General features: G+C 30.3%; 1 protein-coding gene across 1 annotated transcript in view; it reads left to right on the forward strand.

Moving 5' to 3' along the window:
* Positions 1-14990, forward strand: part of LOC107442551 (pickpocket 15) — a 47414-nt gene extending 32424 nt beyond the window's left edge. Inside the window, exons 7-11 of the mRNA XM_087150526.1 lie at positions 882-1062; positions 4548-4622; positions 9146-9239; positions 11178-11257; positions 14700-14990. Of these exons, the coding sequence (XP_087006652.1) occupies positions 882-1062; positions 4548-4622; positions 9146-9239; positions 11178-11257; positions 14700-14923 (654 nt within the window). The 3' untranslated portion in view covers positions 14924-14990. The remainder of the gene's footprint in view (positions 1-881; positions 1063-4547; positions 4623-9145; positions 9240-11177; positions 11258-14699) is intronic.
* Positions 14991-18832: the final 3842 nt, after the last annotated feature.

The raw sequence follows: 18832 nt of genomic DNA on the forward strand, positions 1-18832 counted from the left end.
CATTAAACATTTTTCTAGAAAGATTGGCACGTTGATACATACAGGTTCGCCACCCCTGCCGTAGAGTATTCTGTTTTCACAATAAATTGTTAATCGTTTGAGAGCTATAAAAATCAGGCTAACTTAAGCAATAATTAAAAGCAATGCAACATTGTAGAAAAAATATTTTTTTAAAAAAAAAAACGATATTTTTGGAATTATTTTGAAGTAGATTGATTCAGACCGAATTTGAGTAACAAAGTGCAATGAACCCGTTTTTGGAAAATATAAGACATAGTTTTCGTTAAGAAATGGAGATTGCCCATTATAAAACGATATATATCTATAAGAAAGTGAAGATATTTAAACTATATTAGCGTCAAAATATCTAGCTATTTAATTAGTTCTGACATCATTGTACAGAAAACCGTCTGAATGAATGGAATTGTTATTGTCCTGTAATAGATAGAAATGGTGAAAAATTTTATTTTATTTAAATTAATGTCATTTTTATTGTGATAGTGTAGTGTATGACTAAATAGCAAGTAATATTCTTTTTTACAGACAGATGGTGGTCGTTGATGTTTAATTACGTTGGGTATGACATGATGCAAGAGCGCGAGAGATTGTATGGGATATGATTGATAGCAGTCGCCCATTCGGTAGCATTCCTTATTCGTTTGATGTGTTATTTGTAATAAAAGTGTCTAATAATCGGATGATGTATAATACAACTAATTAACGTAAACCCGCATTCCGCATAAAAGAATCAAAACAGCACAGACTGGATCTTCAATTTTAACACTCGACGCAGTGATCTTGCCTTTTAAAAGAAAAATTAAAGATTCATTTAATTTTTGCCTATCATGAAACAAAACTGATTTTGTATTCTTCTTCTGCAGTGGAGCCGTGAAGTTCTGTACACATCTTGGCATAAGCTAACAAATCATTGTCCAACTGTTTTCCTCGATGATCCAAATTATACAAGAGACCCCAAACGATACACCATAGATGAATGTTTGGCTTATTATATATTTGCAACCTATCGAAATGCGTGTCATTGCGAATCTATACGCCATTTAGGTAAGACTTTTAAGGGTTAAGGCCCACATAAGGACTTGTTTACGAATTTTTTTTCTACAAAACTATGCAATGAATCAAAATTCTAAAAATATTCTTTAATTCTAATAACTAGTGAACTTTACAAATTAATTTATCCAATTGAGGAAACAAACGGGATATATATATATATATACACTGAAGAGCCAAAAAAATGGTATACCTGCCTAATATCGTGTAGGGCCCCCGCGAACACACAGAAGTGCCGCAACACGACGTGGCATGGATTGGATCAATGTGTGAAGTAGTGCTGGAGATAATTGACACCATGAATTCTGCAGGGCTGTCCATAAACCAGTGGGAGTAAGAGGGAGTGGGGATATCTTCTAAACATCACGTTGCAAGGCATCCCAATAATGCTCAATAATGTTCTTGTCTGGGGATTCGCGGGGGCCCTACACGATATTAGGCAGGTATACCAGTGTTTTTGGCTCTTCAGTGTATATATACAGGGTGTCTTAGTTAAGCGTTTCAGAGCTTCTAAGAGGGTAGGGGGCATCCTGACGACTCGAAATCATATAGCAATGTGGGGTCGGAAATGCTTTCCTGAAGCGGTGACGTACACAGAAGCACCATAAAGAAAAGAGACCGTAAGTGAAAAATCGCTATAATAATACATTGAAAAAATTATATGGTACATGGGCCAAAGTAAGTGTTCAAAGTTTCTGCCACCGGCTACAATGTGCACCTCACATCTCCGGCGCATGGACATTCGAACATTCTGCAATACTCCAGGCATATCTCGCAGGCAGCTACTGCGATTCTTGCAACCAGCATTATCAACAGGGGTGTCATAAACCAGTGTTTTCATATGACTCCAGAAATCAAGACATGATAGGTCGGGTGACCGAGGAGGCCTTATAATTTTTTCAATGTATTAGTATAGCGATTTTTCACTTACGGTCTCTTTTCTTTATGGTGCTTCTGTGTACATCACCGCTTCAGGAAAACATTTCCGACCCCACATTGCTAAATGATTTCGAGTCGTCAGGATGCCCCCTACCCCTCTTAGAAGTTCTGAAACGCTTAACTGAGACAGCATAAATATATATATATATATATATATATATAAATATATATATATATATATATATATATATATATATATATATATATATATATATATATATATATATATATATATATATATATATATATATATATATATATATATAGGGGAGATCGGATAGCTCCGCCCACTTAAGGAGTATTGCTTACATTTCTGTATAATATTGAGTAATTATCAATATTTTTGTATGTTTCTATTGTTTTATCATCTAATTAAATAATGCAAAAAGAATAAACCAAAAAAGAATAGTTTAACTTTAAAAAATAGAAATTTAAGAAAACATGTTTTTCAGCTCTTTTCAAAATGTGTCGGGTAGCCCCACCCAGTTACAAAAATTATGTTTTTTGACTGTTTTTTCAGGTGTAGATGAAAATGACCTATGTATTGACCATAGATAAACTTCATTTATCATTTTTATCACAAAATTATTTTATTTATTACATATTCCTAATTCGAGTATTTAGGCGTTTTTCTTGATCATAAATCTTTAGGTATATCATTTTAAGGTTTTTAGGGAACCTCTTATGCAAAAAAAAATGCTTTTTCTATTGTCCTAGAGTGAACTTGCCCTTAAAATCATTCATTTTAATGCCTTTAATTGTTTCTATGAGGCAGTACGCATTAAGTTTTACCAATTCTCTGCTTTGAATTCTCTGTCCTTACTTCAAATAGCTGTGAAGAACTTTTCACCTCATGAGTTACTTCATTAGTTTGAAAGTAATAAAATGTTCGCAAATAAAAAGCTGTATTGAAATTAAAAGAAGTCATACAGAAGAAGCTTTCAATAATATATTTTATACTAGTGGGCTGCGCCCCCTGCTCGCTGACGCTCGCCAACCCCTAAAAATTGCTACGCAATCTTATATGGTTTGCTTCGCAAACCAATCTCGCTTCGCTCGCTACTAACTTAGGTACATTGCAAATGCACAAAATTCTAATAATTCAAAACAATCATTCAAATCCATATAACAACTTTTTTCTTTAAAAAAAAATTACATCTTTTTAGTAAATACTAAGTCATTAAAATAAATTTGAATTCAAATAAATGACATGTAATTCGTTAAACCTATTAGAAATGTGCTGTAGTATGAAATCTTAAGGGGTAACAGCACGACGGAGACTCATTTTTCAATGAATAACTAATATCAATAATAAAACAAATAAATTCGTGATATAAATCAAAAATTGTCAAATAAATTCGTGAAAAAAAATGCTTTCGACAAAATACTAAAATAGAGATCTATCGACAAAGACTACTCCCTTCTGCCTAGCTTAATAGTATAAGATTGCCGCAGCTGATAGGGTGAATCTGGTGAGAACGCCCTCTCTGGTTATTTCAGTTTCCCTTTTTAAAAGCGCTATATTTTGAGCCACCTCAGCTAGATTTGGCATGTGACTTTTTAGCGGCAATCATTGCTCGATTTTCCAGCGTTGCCATTCGGGGAGTTGTAATGAGGCTTTTTTTTGTCGCCGTGTAAGAGAAATATATATATATATATATTTAAATATTTAGCTCATCTTTTTTTAACATCAATATTTAACTTAATATTATTTTAATATTTTGTTAAGTGGTTTAATGAACAAATTATTTTATTGTTGCAATCAAATTAAAATTGAATTTTAACTTTCAGGTATGTCTCTAATATATGGTTTTTTTTGGGATAGGCACGTATGAAAATTAAAATAAGTTCTTTCAATCTAAAAATAGCGTTTTCTCGGAATACAAACAACAATGTCTTCTTCAATTTCATTAATGTTGCTAAAACTGAAATACATAGTTCTTATTATGCGTTTTTGTGACCCATGTATCATTTTTTTTAGTGAAATATCAAAAAAAACTGTTTTTGGCACTGGTTTCTCACTTTTTTCCGGGATATTCTTCATGCAAACAATATGAGTCAATGACATACATAAAGGTCTCTCAAATACTATCAACTCGAACTGATCGCAAAGCACAACTGATTTGTCCTCACATGATGTTTACGAACTTGTTTATCTTTACCAACTTTATATAGCTTTTCACAAAATGTTCCTTTCAAGCGCAAATACGATGTGTTTTTTCAATTTCATTAATAAAATTAAAACTAAAAACGATTAATTTTTTCAGATTTTCATGTGTTTTTGCATACCTCACGGGTAATTCCGCAAACCTTTCATAGCGTTTTTATGGAATATTTTACTTTATATTTTTCATAGAATATTATATTTTTCATGGATGATATCTTCTTCAATTTCAATAATGTAATTGAAACTGAAAAGAATTAAATTGCTCCCATTTTTGTTTTTATACCCATATATATCTTATTTTTAGTTTCAAATATCTGAAAATTAAATTTACTAGTTATTTTTGGTTAAAAGTTCCTTTCTTTTTTGATTTCAGGCGATTCTGCATACAGACATTGCGAACCGTTTGATGCATATACATGTCTCGTAAATAGTCTAATCCATGACAATAGTAAGAATCTTTTTAATACTTTGATTCTCAAGTTCATTTCAATTATATCAAAAACTGAAAGTGTGTCGATATTAATGCCATGACACAAGCTTATAGGATTTGGAAATAACATACGCCCCTTTCCACGTAAAACGACGATTCAGTCCCGCCATTTAGGTCACTTTGCCGTTTTTGTCCTGTCATTTTGGTCCCGTTAAAGAACCATTCCTTGTCATTTATGTTTTTCTCTTTTAGGTATTGAAATTTAAAAAATTTTACCAAGTATGAAAGCATTCCAATGTAATGGTAATGATCCTTATTTCTATTTTATTATTTTTTGGTGGCTAGCATTTATTTTCTTTTCATATACTTTCGCTTTTTTAAGATAGGAATTATTTAAAAAAGAGTTTTCAAATTGCACCGCGTGGAGGCAGTTAGCACAGAAATCTCGCTTTATTTATTGATATGTTTTCTAAACTTTACAATACACTATTACATAACAATTAACATTATTGGAATTTTTTTTTGTCGTATGCCTGTTTAGGCAGTGGGGGTGCGATTGTTTCTGTTTTTTTTCAGTGGTGCCATCTATGGCCAGGAATTCGACTTCTGCCACGCCATTCACACAACCACAACCCGTTTATAGGGCGGGTCACATTCACACACAAAGGAGAAAGAACATAAAACACAAAGAGAAAGAAACATCCATGCCTTGCCCGGTATTCGAACCCGGGACCTTTCTGATACAAGGACAGTTCAAGGACAAGCCTCCTACACAGGCCGATCAGAAACATAATTAGATAAATAATGGAATATAAAAAAACTAGTTCTCATTGAAACTTTAAAAAAATTTTCGTTAATTCATTAGAAAATTGTGGGCCATCAGTCGTAAATATTTTTAATAATTTCGACGTTAAATATCACTGTTAATAGTTTTTAAAAATTTATAACCATTTAAAATACCTGATTTTCTGCCAGTGGAAATAATAAATAAATAATTTAACAAGCTAAGAAAATTATATTTAGGGCCATTGAAACATAACAACTGTACAAACAAAAATTAAGAAAAATGATCGAATGTCTATTATATCCAAATAGACAAATCGAATTAGTAAACGGACTGAATCAGAAGGTTACGTAATGGTATCGGGATCAAAACATCGGGACCAAAATGGCCAGACCGAAATGCCAGGGATGGCTACCTAAGCTACTTTTTAAGAAATAACCAAAATCCCTTTTAAGTACTTCATATTATAATAAAAACAAGTCATTTATTTGATACTTGACGTTACTTGAAGTGAAAATTTTATACTTTTGGTACTTGACGTAGAAACGTTTTTAATACTTTATATTATACTAAAAACACGTCATTTACTTGATACTTATTATTTCTCTGTATTCGCGATAGCAACGAACTATAGGGGGCGTTGTTGTATGAGACGCATACCTGCGATTTCTATATGAACCGTCATTCAATTACTCTGGAGACGTCTTTAATGTAGCGTGTAGCATTGTAACGTTCCTTCTTTAATGTGGCTTATTAAATTTAAAAAAGAAAAAATTTTGATATCCTTTCTTATACAACTGAAAACAAGATGGTATCTCTTTTTTTTAAAAAGAAGGAACATCCAAAACACATCTGAAAAATATTTGTAAATAAACAGAAAAAAATATGTATCTTCTTATTAGAGTTAAAACCTAATGCCTGAGAAATAGTTTTACTAAATTTAATGATATATATCCTGAAAGGCCTATTTAAACTTTACATTCCATAGTTTTAAGAATCATATTACTTCAAACATTAAAATAAGCAAAAAGTATACATAAGCTTCATAATTTTATGTAATTTTATTTTGTAAATAAAGTTTTTTGACAAGTAATTTTATCAAAAAATTTTAAGTTTTAATAAAAATGATTATTTAGAAACTGAAAAACGTAAAGTAAAGAATGCTTACGATACAAAACAAAAAAAAACAATTCTAAAAATTCCTTATATTAAAATAAACAACTTTAATGTTTTTTCTTTCTTGATTCATAATCGGACGTAGAAACCCATTCTATAGAAAACTATCATCAAGAAAAAAACTACTTAAAAGTAAAAATTTTTATTTTATAAAAATTAACACTTACCTGCTTTATAAATCATAAGAATTCCAAAATGATTTCTTCTTCGATTTTTGTTACCATTTTTTAGTGCTACGAAAATGCGTCTTTGCGATTTGCCAAAGATACAAGATGCAATTTTATTTTTTCTGGAGCGAAATATTTTGCCCATTGTCCACCGAAATCCGATAAACTACTTTGATTTTAAATAAAGTGTTTCGTTTTATGATTTGTCACAAAAATTTTAGGTGTAGATTGGCGGCACTTAAAAACAGCCAAATCTGTAGCTGTTGTGGCGTTAATACATAAGTACCGAATTTTTATTCATACTTTTCTGAATCATATTACTTGAAACATTAGAATATGCAAGAAGTATACATAAACACATAATGTTATACCATTTAATTTTTCAAAAAAAGTATTTTGACAACAATTTTTATCAATAAATTATAAACTATAAAACGGAAAATAAAGAATTCTTAGGATAAAAAACGATTTTAAGAATTCTTTACATTGAAATAAAAACTTTCATATAGCTTCTTTTATTATAGTTCTTAATCAGACGTAAGAAACCATTCTGTAGAGAACTATTATCAAATAAGAAAAAAAAGTTTTACAAGCTAATTTTTTATTATAAAAATCATAACACTTACCTTCTTTATAAATCCGTAGAGTTCCAAATGAAATGTTCTTCGTTTGAAAGTTTTATTTTCAAATAATATGTGCATAGATTATCCCTTTATTACTTTTAGATAACATACCACACACCAAAATTTTATAATTGTAAGATCTCGATATGAATTTGAATATGTAGCTTCAAAACAGAACAGCTGAATTCTAGTTGAAATTATCTATTCTTTCAAAACTAAGAAATACTTACCAAGAAAAAGATAAAAAATTTATTAATCATCAGCACAAATGACACTATTTCAAGTAATTTGGTTGATTCTTTATTGTTGTTTTCCGAATTATATAGATACAGAAATATAACCTGTTCTATAACAAAGAAGAATTCTATAACTATTGCATCTTGACGTTCTGAATTCACATTTCTTTATTGGAATGACTAAAGCAATGTTGACTTCATTTTAATTTGTAATGAATTGAAGACAGAAAAAATTATTTTACCGTAATATACACATCTGTAACAGCAAGTGATCATGAAATTGTAAGTTATTTTGTTGGTAATAGAAAGGTAAAAATTATTGAGAAATTGTTCTTCAAATGCTTGGCGTGTTCTGCTTCAATGTTTAGCATGTTCTGGTTAGTTTTTTCAAGTTTTTCAGCTGTTCCTTAGGGAAATTTTGATTTTTATTTGCTGCTAAGAAAATGGCGTCCGTCATGGCCGAAGATTTTGATGGAACTAAATGAAAACGCGATAAATTAATGTCTGATATTTACAGGCTCCCGATAGAGGGCGTTCTCGAGCGTTGCGATCGCGAATTGCATAAACACGCAATGGTATGAAACTGTATTACAATGTTGCCAGTGCATTCCTATTGGTTAAAAAATCACATATTTTCATCCAGTATTCCCGCATGAATATACAGATTTCTTAGGTTGTAATCAGTATAAAAATGATAAATGACTAAATGATAAATGACCTGTAAAACATTTATATTTACAGGTAAATATATTTATCTGTTGTATATATGTATTTACTTGTAAGATAAATGTTCCTTTTTTTTATTACTTACTTACTTTATTTTGATGTGGCATATCGTCGCTTTGAAACTAAACCATAGTAACTCAAAATCGAGAAATGAGATATTTGGGTCATTTTGTGTAAAAAAAATTACCCTTTTAGAGAAACAAGGTCTTATCTTCATAGTTCCATGAAATTAATTTAGAGAGCAGATAAACCGTTATAGCATTGGCGCTATTTGCCATCTTGGTTTTAGGGAATAGTGTAATAGTGTGCCAGTTGCAAGTTTTTCAGGAGAGCGATTTTTTTCCTACACTGTTGTATGTCAAAATTGGAAATGAAATATGCAATGTTCGGGAGGATATTTTGAAGAACATCGTTGTATTTTAAAATAACTCTCCACTTTTAATAAAAGTTTTAGAGAAAAGTGTTGCAACTCAAAGTACCTTAACTTATTTCGAAATTACCACAAAATTAGAAATGCTGCAAGAATCAGGCCTGATTCATTGAAAAATGTAACGAAACAGGTTTTTTTAATGTAAACTATTTTACAGTAGTAGCCATAGCTTCGCGTCAACCTGCGGTGGAAGTTCCTGAAAAGTTTGAAATCGCTCTCCTGAGAAACTTGCTTTTTTGAGTTACCACGGTTTAGTTTCAAAGCGGCGATATGTCAAGAATCAAAAAGTGATTGTAATCATAAGGGCTGGTAAGAGAAGTGAGCAGGGGTGAAGATACAAGTCTAGAACAAAAACAAAAATACATGTTTTAACATATTAATTTAATATTTTAATTACAGTGTCCAAATTTCATCAAGCGTGCCAAGAACCTTGCATTCAATACAAATACAAAACCCAAGCTACTTACATAGGATTTGGGCAAAAAGACAAAACGTGAGAAATTTTATTTACAATTCAGAATATCATGTTTAATAGAATTTTTGTTGGTAAATATTGTTATTTATTTACAGAATATTTTGCTTTGTAGAATTTTTATTAGTAGTTTTTGTAAGTTAAATCTGTAATTTACAATACAGAATATGTGTTGCAGAGTTTTTGCAAATAAATGTAGTATTTATTTAACATGTTTAAACAAATTGGCAGCAAATATGGATGGTGATTTCTACTCTAGTAATTGCTGCAAATCTTGACCATAGCAATAGACAAGTCAAATGGAACCAAAACAGGCTGACAAACGAACGATATCTTTCTAAATATAGCAACCATGTCTCTGTTCTTGCAAAGTATCTAAAAAATCACTTCAAATTCGCCAAAATAAATTAATAGTAATATATCTTGAGACGTAGAAGAGTTGAGCTCATGCATTGCATTATTTATTTATTTGACTGAAAATAAAATTAACTTTTTGGCTTTATCACCTCACATAATAAGCTGTAGTAAGTAGCCGTCATCTTTATAACCGGTAGTAGTGCGGGCAAAAGCTCGATTTTTTTTTAATGCCATTCAATACAACCAAACATTGTGCTTTTGCCTTTTAAGGTAAAGTTTCAAAATCTTTTAAATTTGAATTAGTTCTGAGGATATGATTGATACCACTTACGTGATTCGTTATTTTAGATTACAATTAGCTCATTAACAAAACAACAGCGAAGTAGAATTTTGAACTCAATTGGTGGTTGATATCAGTTACATGATTTGTTGTTTTAGATAACAGTTGGCTCTATATCAAAAATGACAGTAAAGTTGAACTACTTCAAAGGTTATGATTGATGCCACTTACGTGATTCGTTAATTTAACTTACAATTAGATCAATAACAAAACGACAGTGAAATAGAAATTTGAACTGAATTGGTGGTTGACATTAATTACATGATCCGTTCCCATGTTATCCAAAACAACGTTGTTTTGGATAACAATTATATCTATATCAAAACCGACAGTAAAGTTGAATTAGTTCTGAGATTATGATTGATACCCTTATTTATTCCGTAATTACCCCTTGGAAAAATGGGTGTTGTTTTGGGTTTGATGGCGTGCACACCTTATTTGGGTGTCATCACACTTTTCAACTATGTTCAAGAGTAATAGCAAACAGGGCGCATGCGTCGTCATTGCATGCACTGCTATGGAGACCACTACTGTTTCATAATTTTTTTAGAATTCGTTTTTTTATAATATTACAATTGTTTCAATAACAAAAGAAAATCATAAAATTGATCATAAAATCATAGAATTGAGTAACGAAATAATGATTGTTATCACTTTGAGCAAATTATTTTCATTCTATTAAAGTTAACTCTACCTATTGATCATAATATTCTGGTTTGAATAAGTTAAAAGTACGAATCCGTTGATTCCAATAAAATTCATTGATTTGAATCCAATGATCCAATATTACACAGATGCGGAAAAGATTCTAAGGCCATTAAGAGCCATGGGTCTATTTCGGCAATGATTAAAATCGATATTTCTAATCGCTTGTTTCAAATGAACAATTTCTCATCAAATGATTCAAATCAAATGCTTCGAAGCGATTAATACAAATAATATTCGTTTTTCAAACAAATTAAATTAAGAAAGGTTTATTTCCGAAATAATAGATTCCAAACTAAACAGAAAGCGTACGACATTTACCCGATATGCTATTCCATGCTTAACCCTCTGCTAATTAGATCCATAAAAAATTTAAAATTATAAATTAAAAATCTATTTTTCTATCAAAATTATTTTCTACGTGTGTTTTTGTACATTATTCATTAGTTTTCAACCATCATGTTTTCAATTTCTCTTTTATTTCTTGTTTTCTTCTAAACTCTTTATATAAATTATAAAGCTACTTAATAAAGTTATATGGATACATGCTTTTTCAGCCGAGTGGAAATAATTTATGACTCAAGGAGTTTTACATACCATCAATACGAGCGTACCTCAACTTCTTGCAATTTCCTAAGTAAGTAAAATATATTTTAAATAATCATTAACAACAACCATTATAAACCATCAACAGCAAAATAAAAAACTACACATAAGAGAGATTTCGTAAATTTACGTTAGCCTCCGTACTCTCCCGTACGTAAGATTTCGAGTAATTGCGCATGCGTCAGTTCTGGTGAAATGCGCATGCGCCGGTTAAAAAAATATCAAACTTACGTACAAGAAAATAAGAGAATTTTCGAAAATCCTTAAGTTTAAAACGCTAATGTAGTGAAATTTTATTTTAACTTTGACCACAAAATCAAAACAAACAAATACAATGAACGTAAACGATCTCCTCGAAGCGTTTGGCAGACGCAAAATGTTTTGCACTTTGTAAAACTGTGGTTTTGTGAGCAGAAAATTTGGTAGATTATTGATTTTGATGAATTCAGAGATAAAGAATGCAGCATATTATTTACATTTGCAGCCGAAGATTCAAAAACTTAGTTTTTGTTTTTAATATCAGTCTAAATAATGGAGTGCAGATTATTTCTTTCACTTCTTTTGTAAATATAACACTTATACATAAATTCAAAGTTTAATTTCGGTGTTATACTTTTTTGATATAAATAAACACGCTCCTATTCTGATAACTGCAATTCTGTATTACAAATATTAGTTAGATTTTTTGTTCTAAGGAAAATTCATAACAAGGTTAAAATACTTATCAAATTTATTCTAATAATAATAACTAGTGGGCTGCGCCCCCTGATCGCTAATGCTCGCCAACCCCCGAAAATTGCTACGCAATCTTATATGGTTTGCTTCGCAAACCTAACTCGCTTCGCTCGCTTCTAACTTAGGTACATTGCAAATGCACAGAATTCTAGGAATTCAAAACAACCATTCAAATCCATATAACAAATTAATTTTAAAAAAAAAACAATTACATCTTTTTAGTAAATACAAAGTCATTCAAATAAAGACTCATTGACTGAGACTCATTTTTCAATGAATAACTAATAGCAATAATAAAACAAATAAATTCGTGATATAAATCAAAAATCGTCAAATAAATTCGTGAAAAAAAAGCACTTTCGACAAAATACTAAAATAGAGATCTATAGACAAAGACTACTCACTTCTGTCTAGCTTAATAGTATGAGATTACCGTAGCTGAATTGTTATTTCAGTTTCCGTTTTTAAAAGCGCTATATGTTGAGCCATCTCAGCTAGATTTGACATGTGACATTTTTAGCCGCAATCATTGGTCGATTTTCTAGCGTTGCCATTCGGGGAGTTGTAATGAGGCTTTTTTTTGTCGCCGTGTAAGAGAAATATATATATAGATAATTCAAACGCTAAGTATTGGACACTTTTGTACCAAAATAAAGTTTCCTACTTTAAGCAATTTAACGGGGGGGGGGGAGAATAGACCATGTCTTAACTTCAAAATGAAATCAACAAATTCTGTATTTATAACCGAATGCAAAAATATTATTGAAATTAAACTTTTTCTCACAAAGGTTTTTAATTAAGATAAATGTAATTTATCATTTTAAAATTACGAAAATTTATCTAGTTTCTTACAAAACTATTGACAATTTGTTAAAAAAAAAAAATTTAAATTTATTGAATCAACCAATTGTTGTAATATCACACAATTCATTTTAAAATTTCTCATATACGTTTCTTCTAAATTGCATTCCATGTTATTAGTTCAAAGGTAAATGTTATTAGTTTAACAGAAAGCAACATTTAGCAGCTATAAACAGCGTGCTTGTAGCTTAGTATTTGTAACGTTAATCAAGCCAACAAGACGTAAATATACGTAGCATCTAAAATAAACACGAGTATGTGCAGTTGCTTTAAATATTACGTATGGAAGCGTACGGTAGCTAACGTAATAGTGCGAAATCTCCCTAGTATCATGAGAAATAATACAAAACAACAATACATAATAGTGACATACCATAATAAATAATACTAAGGAATTTTTCCAATACTGAAGAACCAAATTTGAAATAAAAACAACAGAAGTACAATATTTATAAAATGCACTGCACAGTAGTAGGGGAGAACTATGTACCTTAGGATGATGAGTATGCCATTGATTTCCGACAAACAAAACTAATCTGACATAGTTGTTCTCTTAGCCGCCAAGAGTTGGTGAAGCGTAGCTGGTAACTTTAAAGTGAGACTTCAGGGAGCTAGAAAATAAGAGGAAAAAATTTCATCGAAAAGTAAATTATTATAATTACATTTACTTTTTTTCTATTTTTTCCACATTGATTAGTGTTACAAATTAAGATAATGTATTGAACTTTTAATTGTGATCTAATTAATGGTATGGTTAGTTAATCTGAATAACTAACCGCAAACACTTTTTACAACCATTTTTTTTTTCAATGAGTTGTATCTTAGGACAAATCCAATACCTTTTTCAAAACGCGTGCAAGCACTTTCCTTTTAAGAATAGGTGAAGAAATAAATTAAAAATGAAAATTTCAATACATGGGACATCACTATGAACTAATCTGGTAGATAAAAGCAGCCTATTTTTAAATTTCTTCTACTATGCTTTGCATTTTATGTTCGTTAAATAAGATTTATTGGTTATATTTTGTTTATTTTGCATTTAATACCAAAGTACGACACCCTGCTTTCCAAGTTACAACACCATGTTGCACCTTGGAATACTTTGCAAGGATGTAAAAAAATGATTTATTTATCCCCTTATAAAATAACATATTTTAATTTTAAAGTGTTTAGAGTTTCTTTAAATGGTAAGCACTAAGATATTACTTACATTTCTACTATAATACTATTTCTACCTAAGTAAAAATAATGAGAAAAATTTCGAACTGTCCCAAAGTACAAACGCTTTTCCTTATAGAAACACCCAGATTAGACCATCGCAGCACTTTGAGTATACCCTGAGCATATGCAAAATTTTCATCAAGAGACATGTTGTTTTTAAAAAATTAAGTAAATAAATAAAAACACATAAAAATATACTTTCAGAGCTCCAAAAAAAAATCAACAGGATCAACTAAACGTTTCCAATAAGAAAAAGTAGAGGGCTCTAGTATTACAAGAGCACGAAGAAACTTAGGAAAATGCGTTGCTGTGCAGGATGCAAATGTGTGATGTTATAAATTTTTAATCGAAACATTATTTACGTTAGTACAGCATTTTACTGATAGACAATGCTGTAATATAAGCCCGCTCTCGCCAGTATCAGAAAAATGCTTTATTAGCCATTGACAGGATGTAGTATGTTTATTTTAAGGCATTATATCTAGTAAATCTTCTCTTTTTTTAAATAAGTTGTAGAAAGTATTGTAAAAAATATGTTTATTTAGTCACAGTTTGGATTACCTATCCCGACAAATTATAATTATCATACCATAATCTAATATTAGATTATAAATTATTTTCTATTACATAATTCCTCTTTTATTTTATACTACTAGGTCAACTTGGTGGATCTCTTGGTTTTTACTTGGGAGCAAGCATTGTGACTGTAATAGAAATAGTAATTTTTACTCTATCTTGGATATGGTATAAGGTCTCTCCGTTTAAAAACAGTAAAATACAACCCTCTTCAAATAAAAAATCCAATGGCCTACAGCAGCAGAAGAACAGCAAACATTTATCTTTAAGTATTGTACAAAGGAGAGTTGAAAACTTTTGTTGATATATCTGAAACATTTGTTTATTTGAATAAAATAATAATAAGGACTATGTCTGGAAAAATGTTGATTAAAAAGCTTGAATTTTATTTACCTCAAATACTGTGAAATAGCCTGATTTTTGTACAAGTCGATTTGTTTCGTCAATGAAAAAATGAGTAAGTAGGAACTTTTATCTAAATCCTATTTTTTAAATCATTCTTAAAGGCTGAAAATTATTACTAAGCATGAAAATAGAGCTGAAAGTATTTCCAACGTCATTCCTTTGAGCATCTCTGGTAATATGTTCTTCAATGTACAAAGCATAACAAAAATAAATGGACAATCCTAAATAACTTTTGCTTTAATGATCGGATCTTCACGTTCTGAGACTCAATTTTAAGGGTTCAGGGGGTCACCTCAAATATGCTAATTAACTAGTGCAGGCGATATTTTAAGTTTAAATCAGTCACAAAAGCGTTCTTTCTCTGAACTTTTCTTCGACACATTTGAATTTCCAACCCCCAAAATATGAGAAATATGACCCTCATAGTTTGGTCAGGAGAGCGATCCAAAGTTTGGACCCCTTAATTTCAATTTTACTTTTTGTGTATTTCACTAAGAGTCGAGAACTTTTTAAGCGAATTGAATATTTCATGCACATAATTATAGAATTCGCTTTTCCAAAAATAATTCCATGTAAAAATGAATTTTAGTAAATTTTAGTATTTTTTTTATTATTTTATTTAATAAAAGCGGAAAAAATATTGAATTATAAGGTATACAATTTTTTACATCAATTTAAAGTTTTTAATTTTATATGGCAAAATCCGAAGTTTGAACGAAATCGGTTGAATAATTCTTGAGAAAATGAATTTCATATATACGACTTTTTTTAAATTCGATTTCTCAGAAACTATTCGACTGATTTCGCTCAAATTTTGTATTTTGCCATGTTAATTTACATACTTTAAAATGATGCAAAAAGCTGCATTACCTGTCTATTCAATTTTTTTCGACTATTAATTAATAAATATTTACTAAAATTTGATTATTGCATTGAATTATCTTTAAATAAGCGAATTTTATAATTGTATGCATAAATTTTTCATTTCTCTTAAGAAATTCTTGAGATAAGGAGAAATACTCAAAAAGTAAAATTAACTTTGGATCGCTCGCAACTACGGGAACCGAATTTCCCAGATTGCGACTACCCCTTATATTTTGGGGTTCACAATTACCTGAATCCGCTGAAGAAAAGATCTGTTTAATCAGAGAAAGTACGCTTTTTTGCCTGATTTCGTAACTTAAAATATCGCCTGCACTAATTAATTATCATATTTGAGGACACCCTCTCGAACCATTAAGATAGATACCATAAGATTGATCAAATTTTTATACAAATACTTGATGTTGTCTACTCCGTGTGAAGATTTCACTATAGTTAGGTGGGTGTGATAATTTCAAATCTGTAACTAGTTTTGCTCCTAAAGTTAAATTTTTTTAAAATTACATCAGGATTAAAATTGCATAGGAACCCACGCTCAGAAGCATCACTGTACGCAGCTACAGGCGCTTCCCTATTATGAGATGTTTAGAAGCACGCACAAAAAAAAACTTCATAATAACGAGGCTCCTCTAGTGGTGCACGATGCTATTTCCAGGCATGGATTCCAATGCAATTTAACCCTGATGCTATGCCCTAACTCCACTAAAGATTTTGTGCAACATTTTATGCGATCCTCTGCTTTATATAATATTTCTAAATCAACAATAGTAAAAAGATCCTAGATCCATTTAAAAAATCTCATGCAACATAAAACAAAAAGAAAATTGTTCCCCAGTGTTATTCTACGTATTTTTTAACAATTACTCATGGATATATATAAATTCAATATTTTAATTTTTCTTCATTCTTTACAATTTTCGCTAACTTGGAATTACTGCACTGTTATATTGTTAAACTGTTTTTCATTTCACCAAAAAGACCGATTACATTATAGTATTTCAAATCATGGAGTTTTTCACGAACCTGCAATATGTTTGATATACTATCCTGTTCTATAATCTATTATATATAACTAGTGGGCTGAGCCCCCTGCTCGCTAACGCTCGCCAACCCCCGAAAATTGCTACGCAATCTTATATGGTTTGCTTCGCAAACCAAGCTCGCTTCGCTCGCTACTAACTTAGGTACATTGCAAATGCGCAAAATTCTAAGAATTCAAAACAATCATTCAAAACCATATAACAACTTTTTTTTAAAAAAAAAATTACATCTTTTTAGTAAATACTAAGTCATTAAAATAAATTTGAATTCAAATAAATGACATGTAATTCGTTAAACCTATAAGAAATGTGCTATAGTATAAAATCTTAAGATAAAATTTCTAAAACTGATATCTCTTTAAAAAGGTTAAAATTTTGGCTATAATTAAGTCTATTAAAAATTTAAATAAGAGAAATTGCAATGGAAAAACCCTGCATAAACGAAACATTGAATTTCGAAAGATATCTCGTTTGGTGAGAATGCTCTCTCTTGTCAAAAAATACAAAATAAACTGACCTCAAATAAAACTGCAAGGACTTCGAATCAAATAATTAAGGAAACTACTATCACGTTTAATACAAAAGGAAGGTTTATTAACTAAACAATAAAATTACAGCATCGCAGTTCCAAAAAGCAAATCTCACACTCACTCAAAAAAACAATTTACCTTCTAATTAGTCACCATAGCAACCACAAAACCCTTTTCGTTACCATCTATAAACTGATATATAATAAATAAATTATTTAACAAAAAATACGATGCGCATAAGCACATAAAATTTTACACTCTGGTTATTTCAGTTTCCGTTTTTAGAAGCGCTATATGTTGAGCCCCCCCAATCTAGATTTGGCATGTGACATTTTTAGCGGCAATTATTGGTTGATTTTCTAGCGTTGCCATTCGGAGAGTTGCAATGAGGCTTTTTTTTATCGCCGTGTAAGAGAAATATATATATAGATTCTCTTACGTGGCTCCCAAATTTTGGCTGTATTTCTTCTCCGCCGGTGGCAACGTTTGCTTTGTTTTGTTTACGTTTTGAAAACACCAAAGCATTCTGCCTTTTAATGATGTGTTTCTGATCTAATATATATAATTCTCTTACGTGGCTCCCAAATTTTGGCTGAAGTACTTTGTACAACTAAATAAGATTCTTTTCACAACACTTAAATATTTACTTTATTTTCTTCATATATCAGTCGGCAAAGAATTCTGTTAGGTTAAAAAACATTTCGCTTAAAAAATAACGAATTCTAAAAGAAATAAAAATAAACAACTTAAAAAATAAAAATGCTGTTGCCAGCCATAGAATTTTTTGAAAGTTAACTTAGCAACATAAATCAAAATGACATAGAAGCGCATCTAGATCAAAATTATGATACCTGAGAGCTTGACGTAACAAATCCTTCAATTCTATAAGTGCTGTATCGCCAAATGCCCAAATTAACAATTGTGTTTTTAAAGAAATTCTATAAAAACTTTTAAATAAACAACCTACTTCTACAACTGCTTCTTGAAGAACTTGGCTCATTGATTAAAAATATTGTTTTAATTTTGCAGTACTAACTTTACTTCTACTTTTATTATTGCTATGACCCTCTTTCATTACATTTTACAACTTCATGCTAAATTTGAGGACTTTAAGTTGTTTTGTGGTTGAATACTGACGTTTAGAAATGTGTACATAAAAAAGTAATATTTAGAGGTAAAGAATTGCCTCAGAAAAATTTGAATTGTTGATATTGAATTTAACAATGGAAGCAATCGTTTTTGTGAAAAATTAAATTGACATCAAAACTAAAATTATTGTGTTTCAACTTAACAATACTACCTTAATTTATACTTTAGAATTGCCTCGGAGAAATTTGAATTGTTAGAAATGACTTA

The sequence above is a fragment of the Parasteatoda tepidariorum genome, chromosome 9, assembly GCF_982258835.1.
Source record: "Parasteatoda tepidariorum strain Cologne lab strain chromosome 9, Ptep-v5.0, whole genome shotgun sequence".
NCBI classification, from domain to species: Eukaryota; Metazoa; Arthropoda; class Arachnida; order Araneae; family Theridiidae; genus Parasteatoda; species Parasteatoda tepidariorum.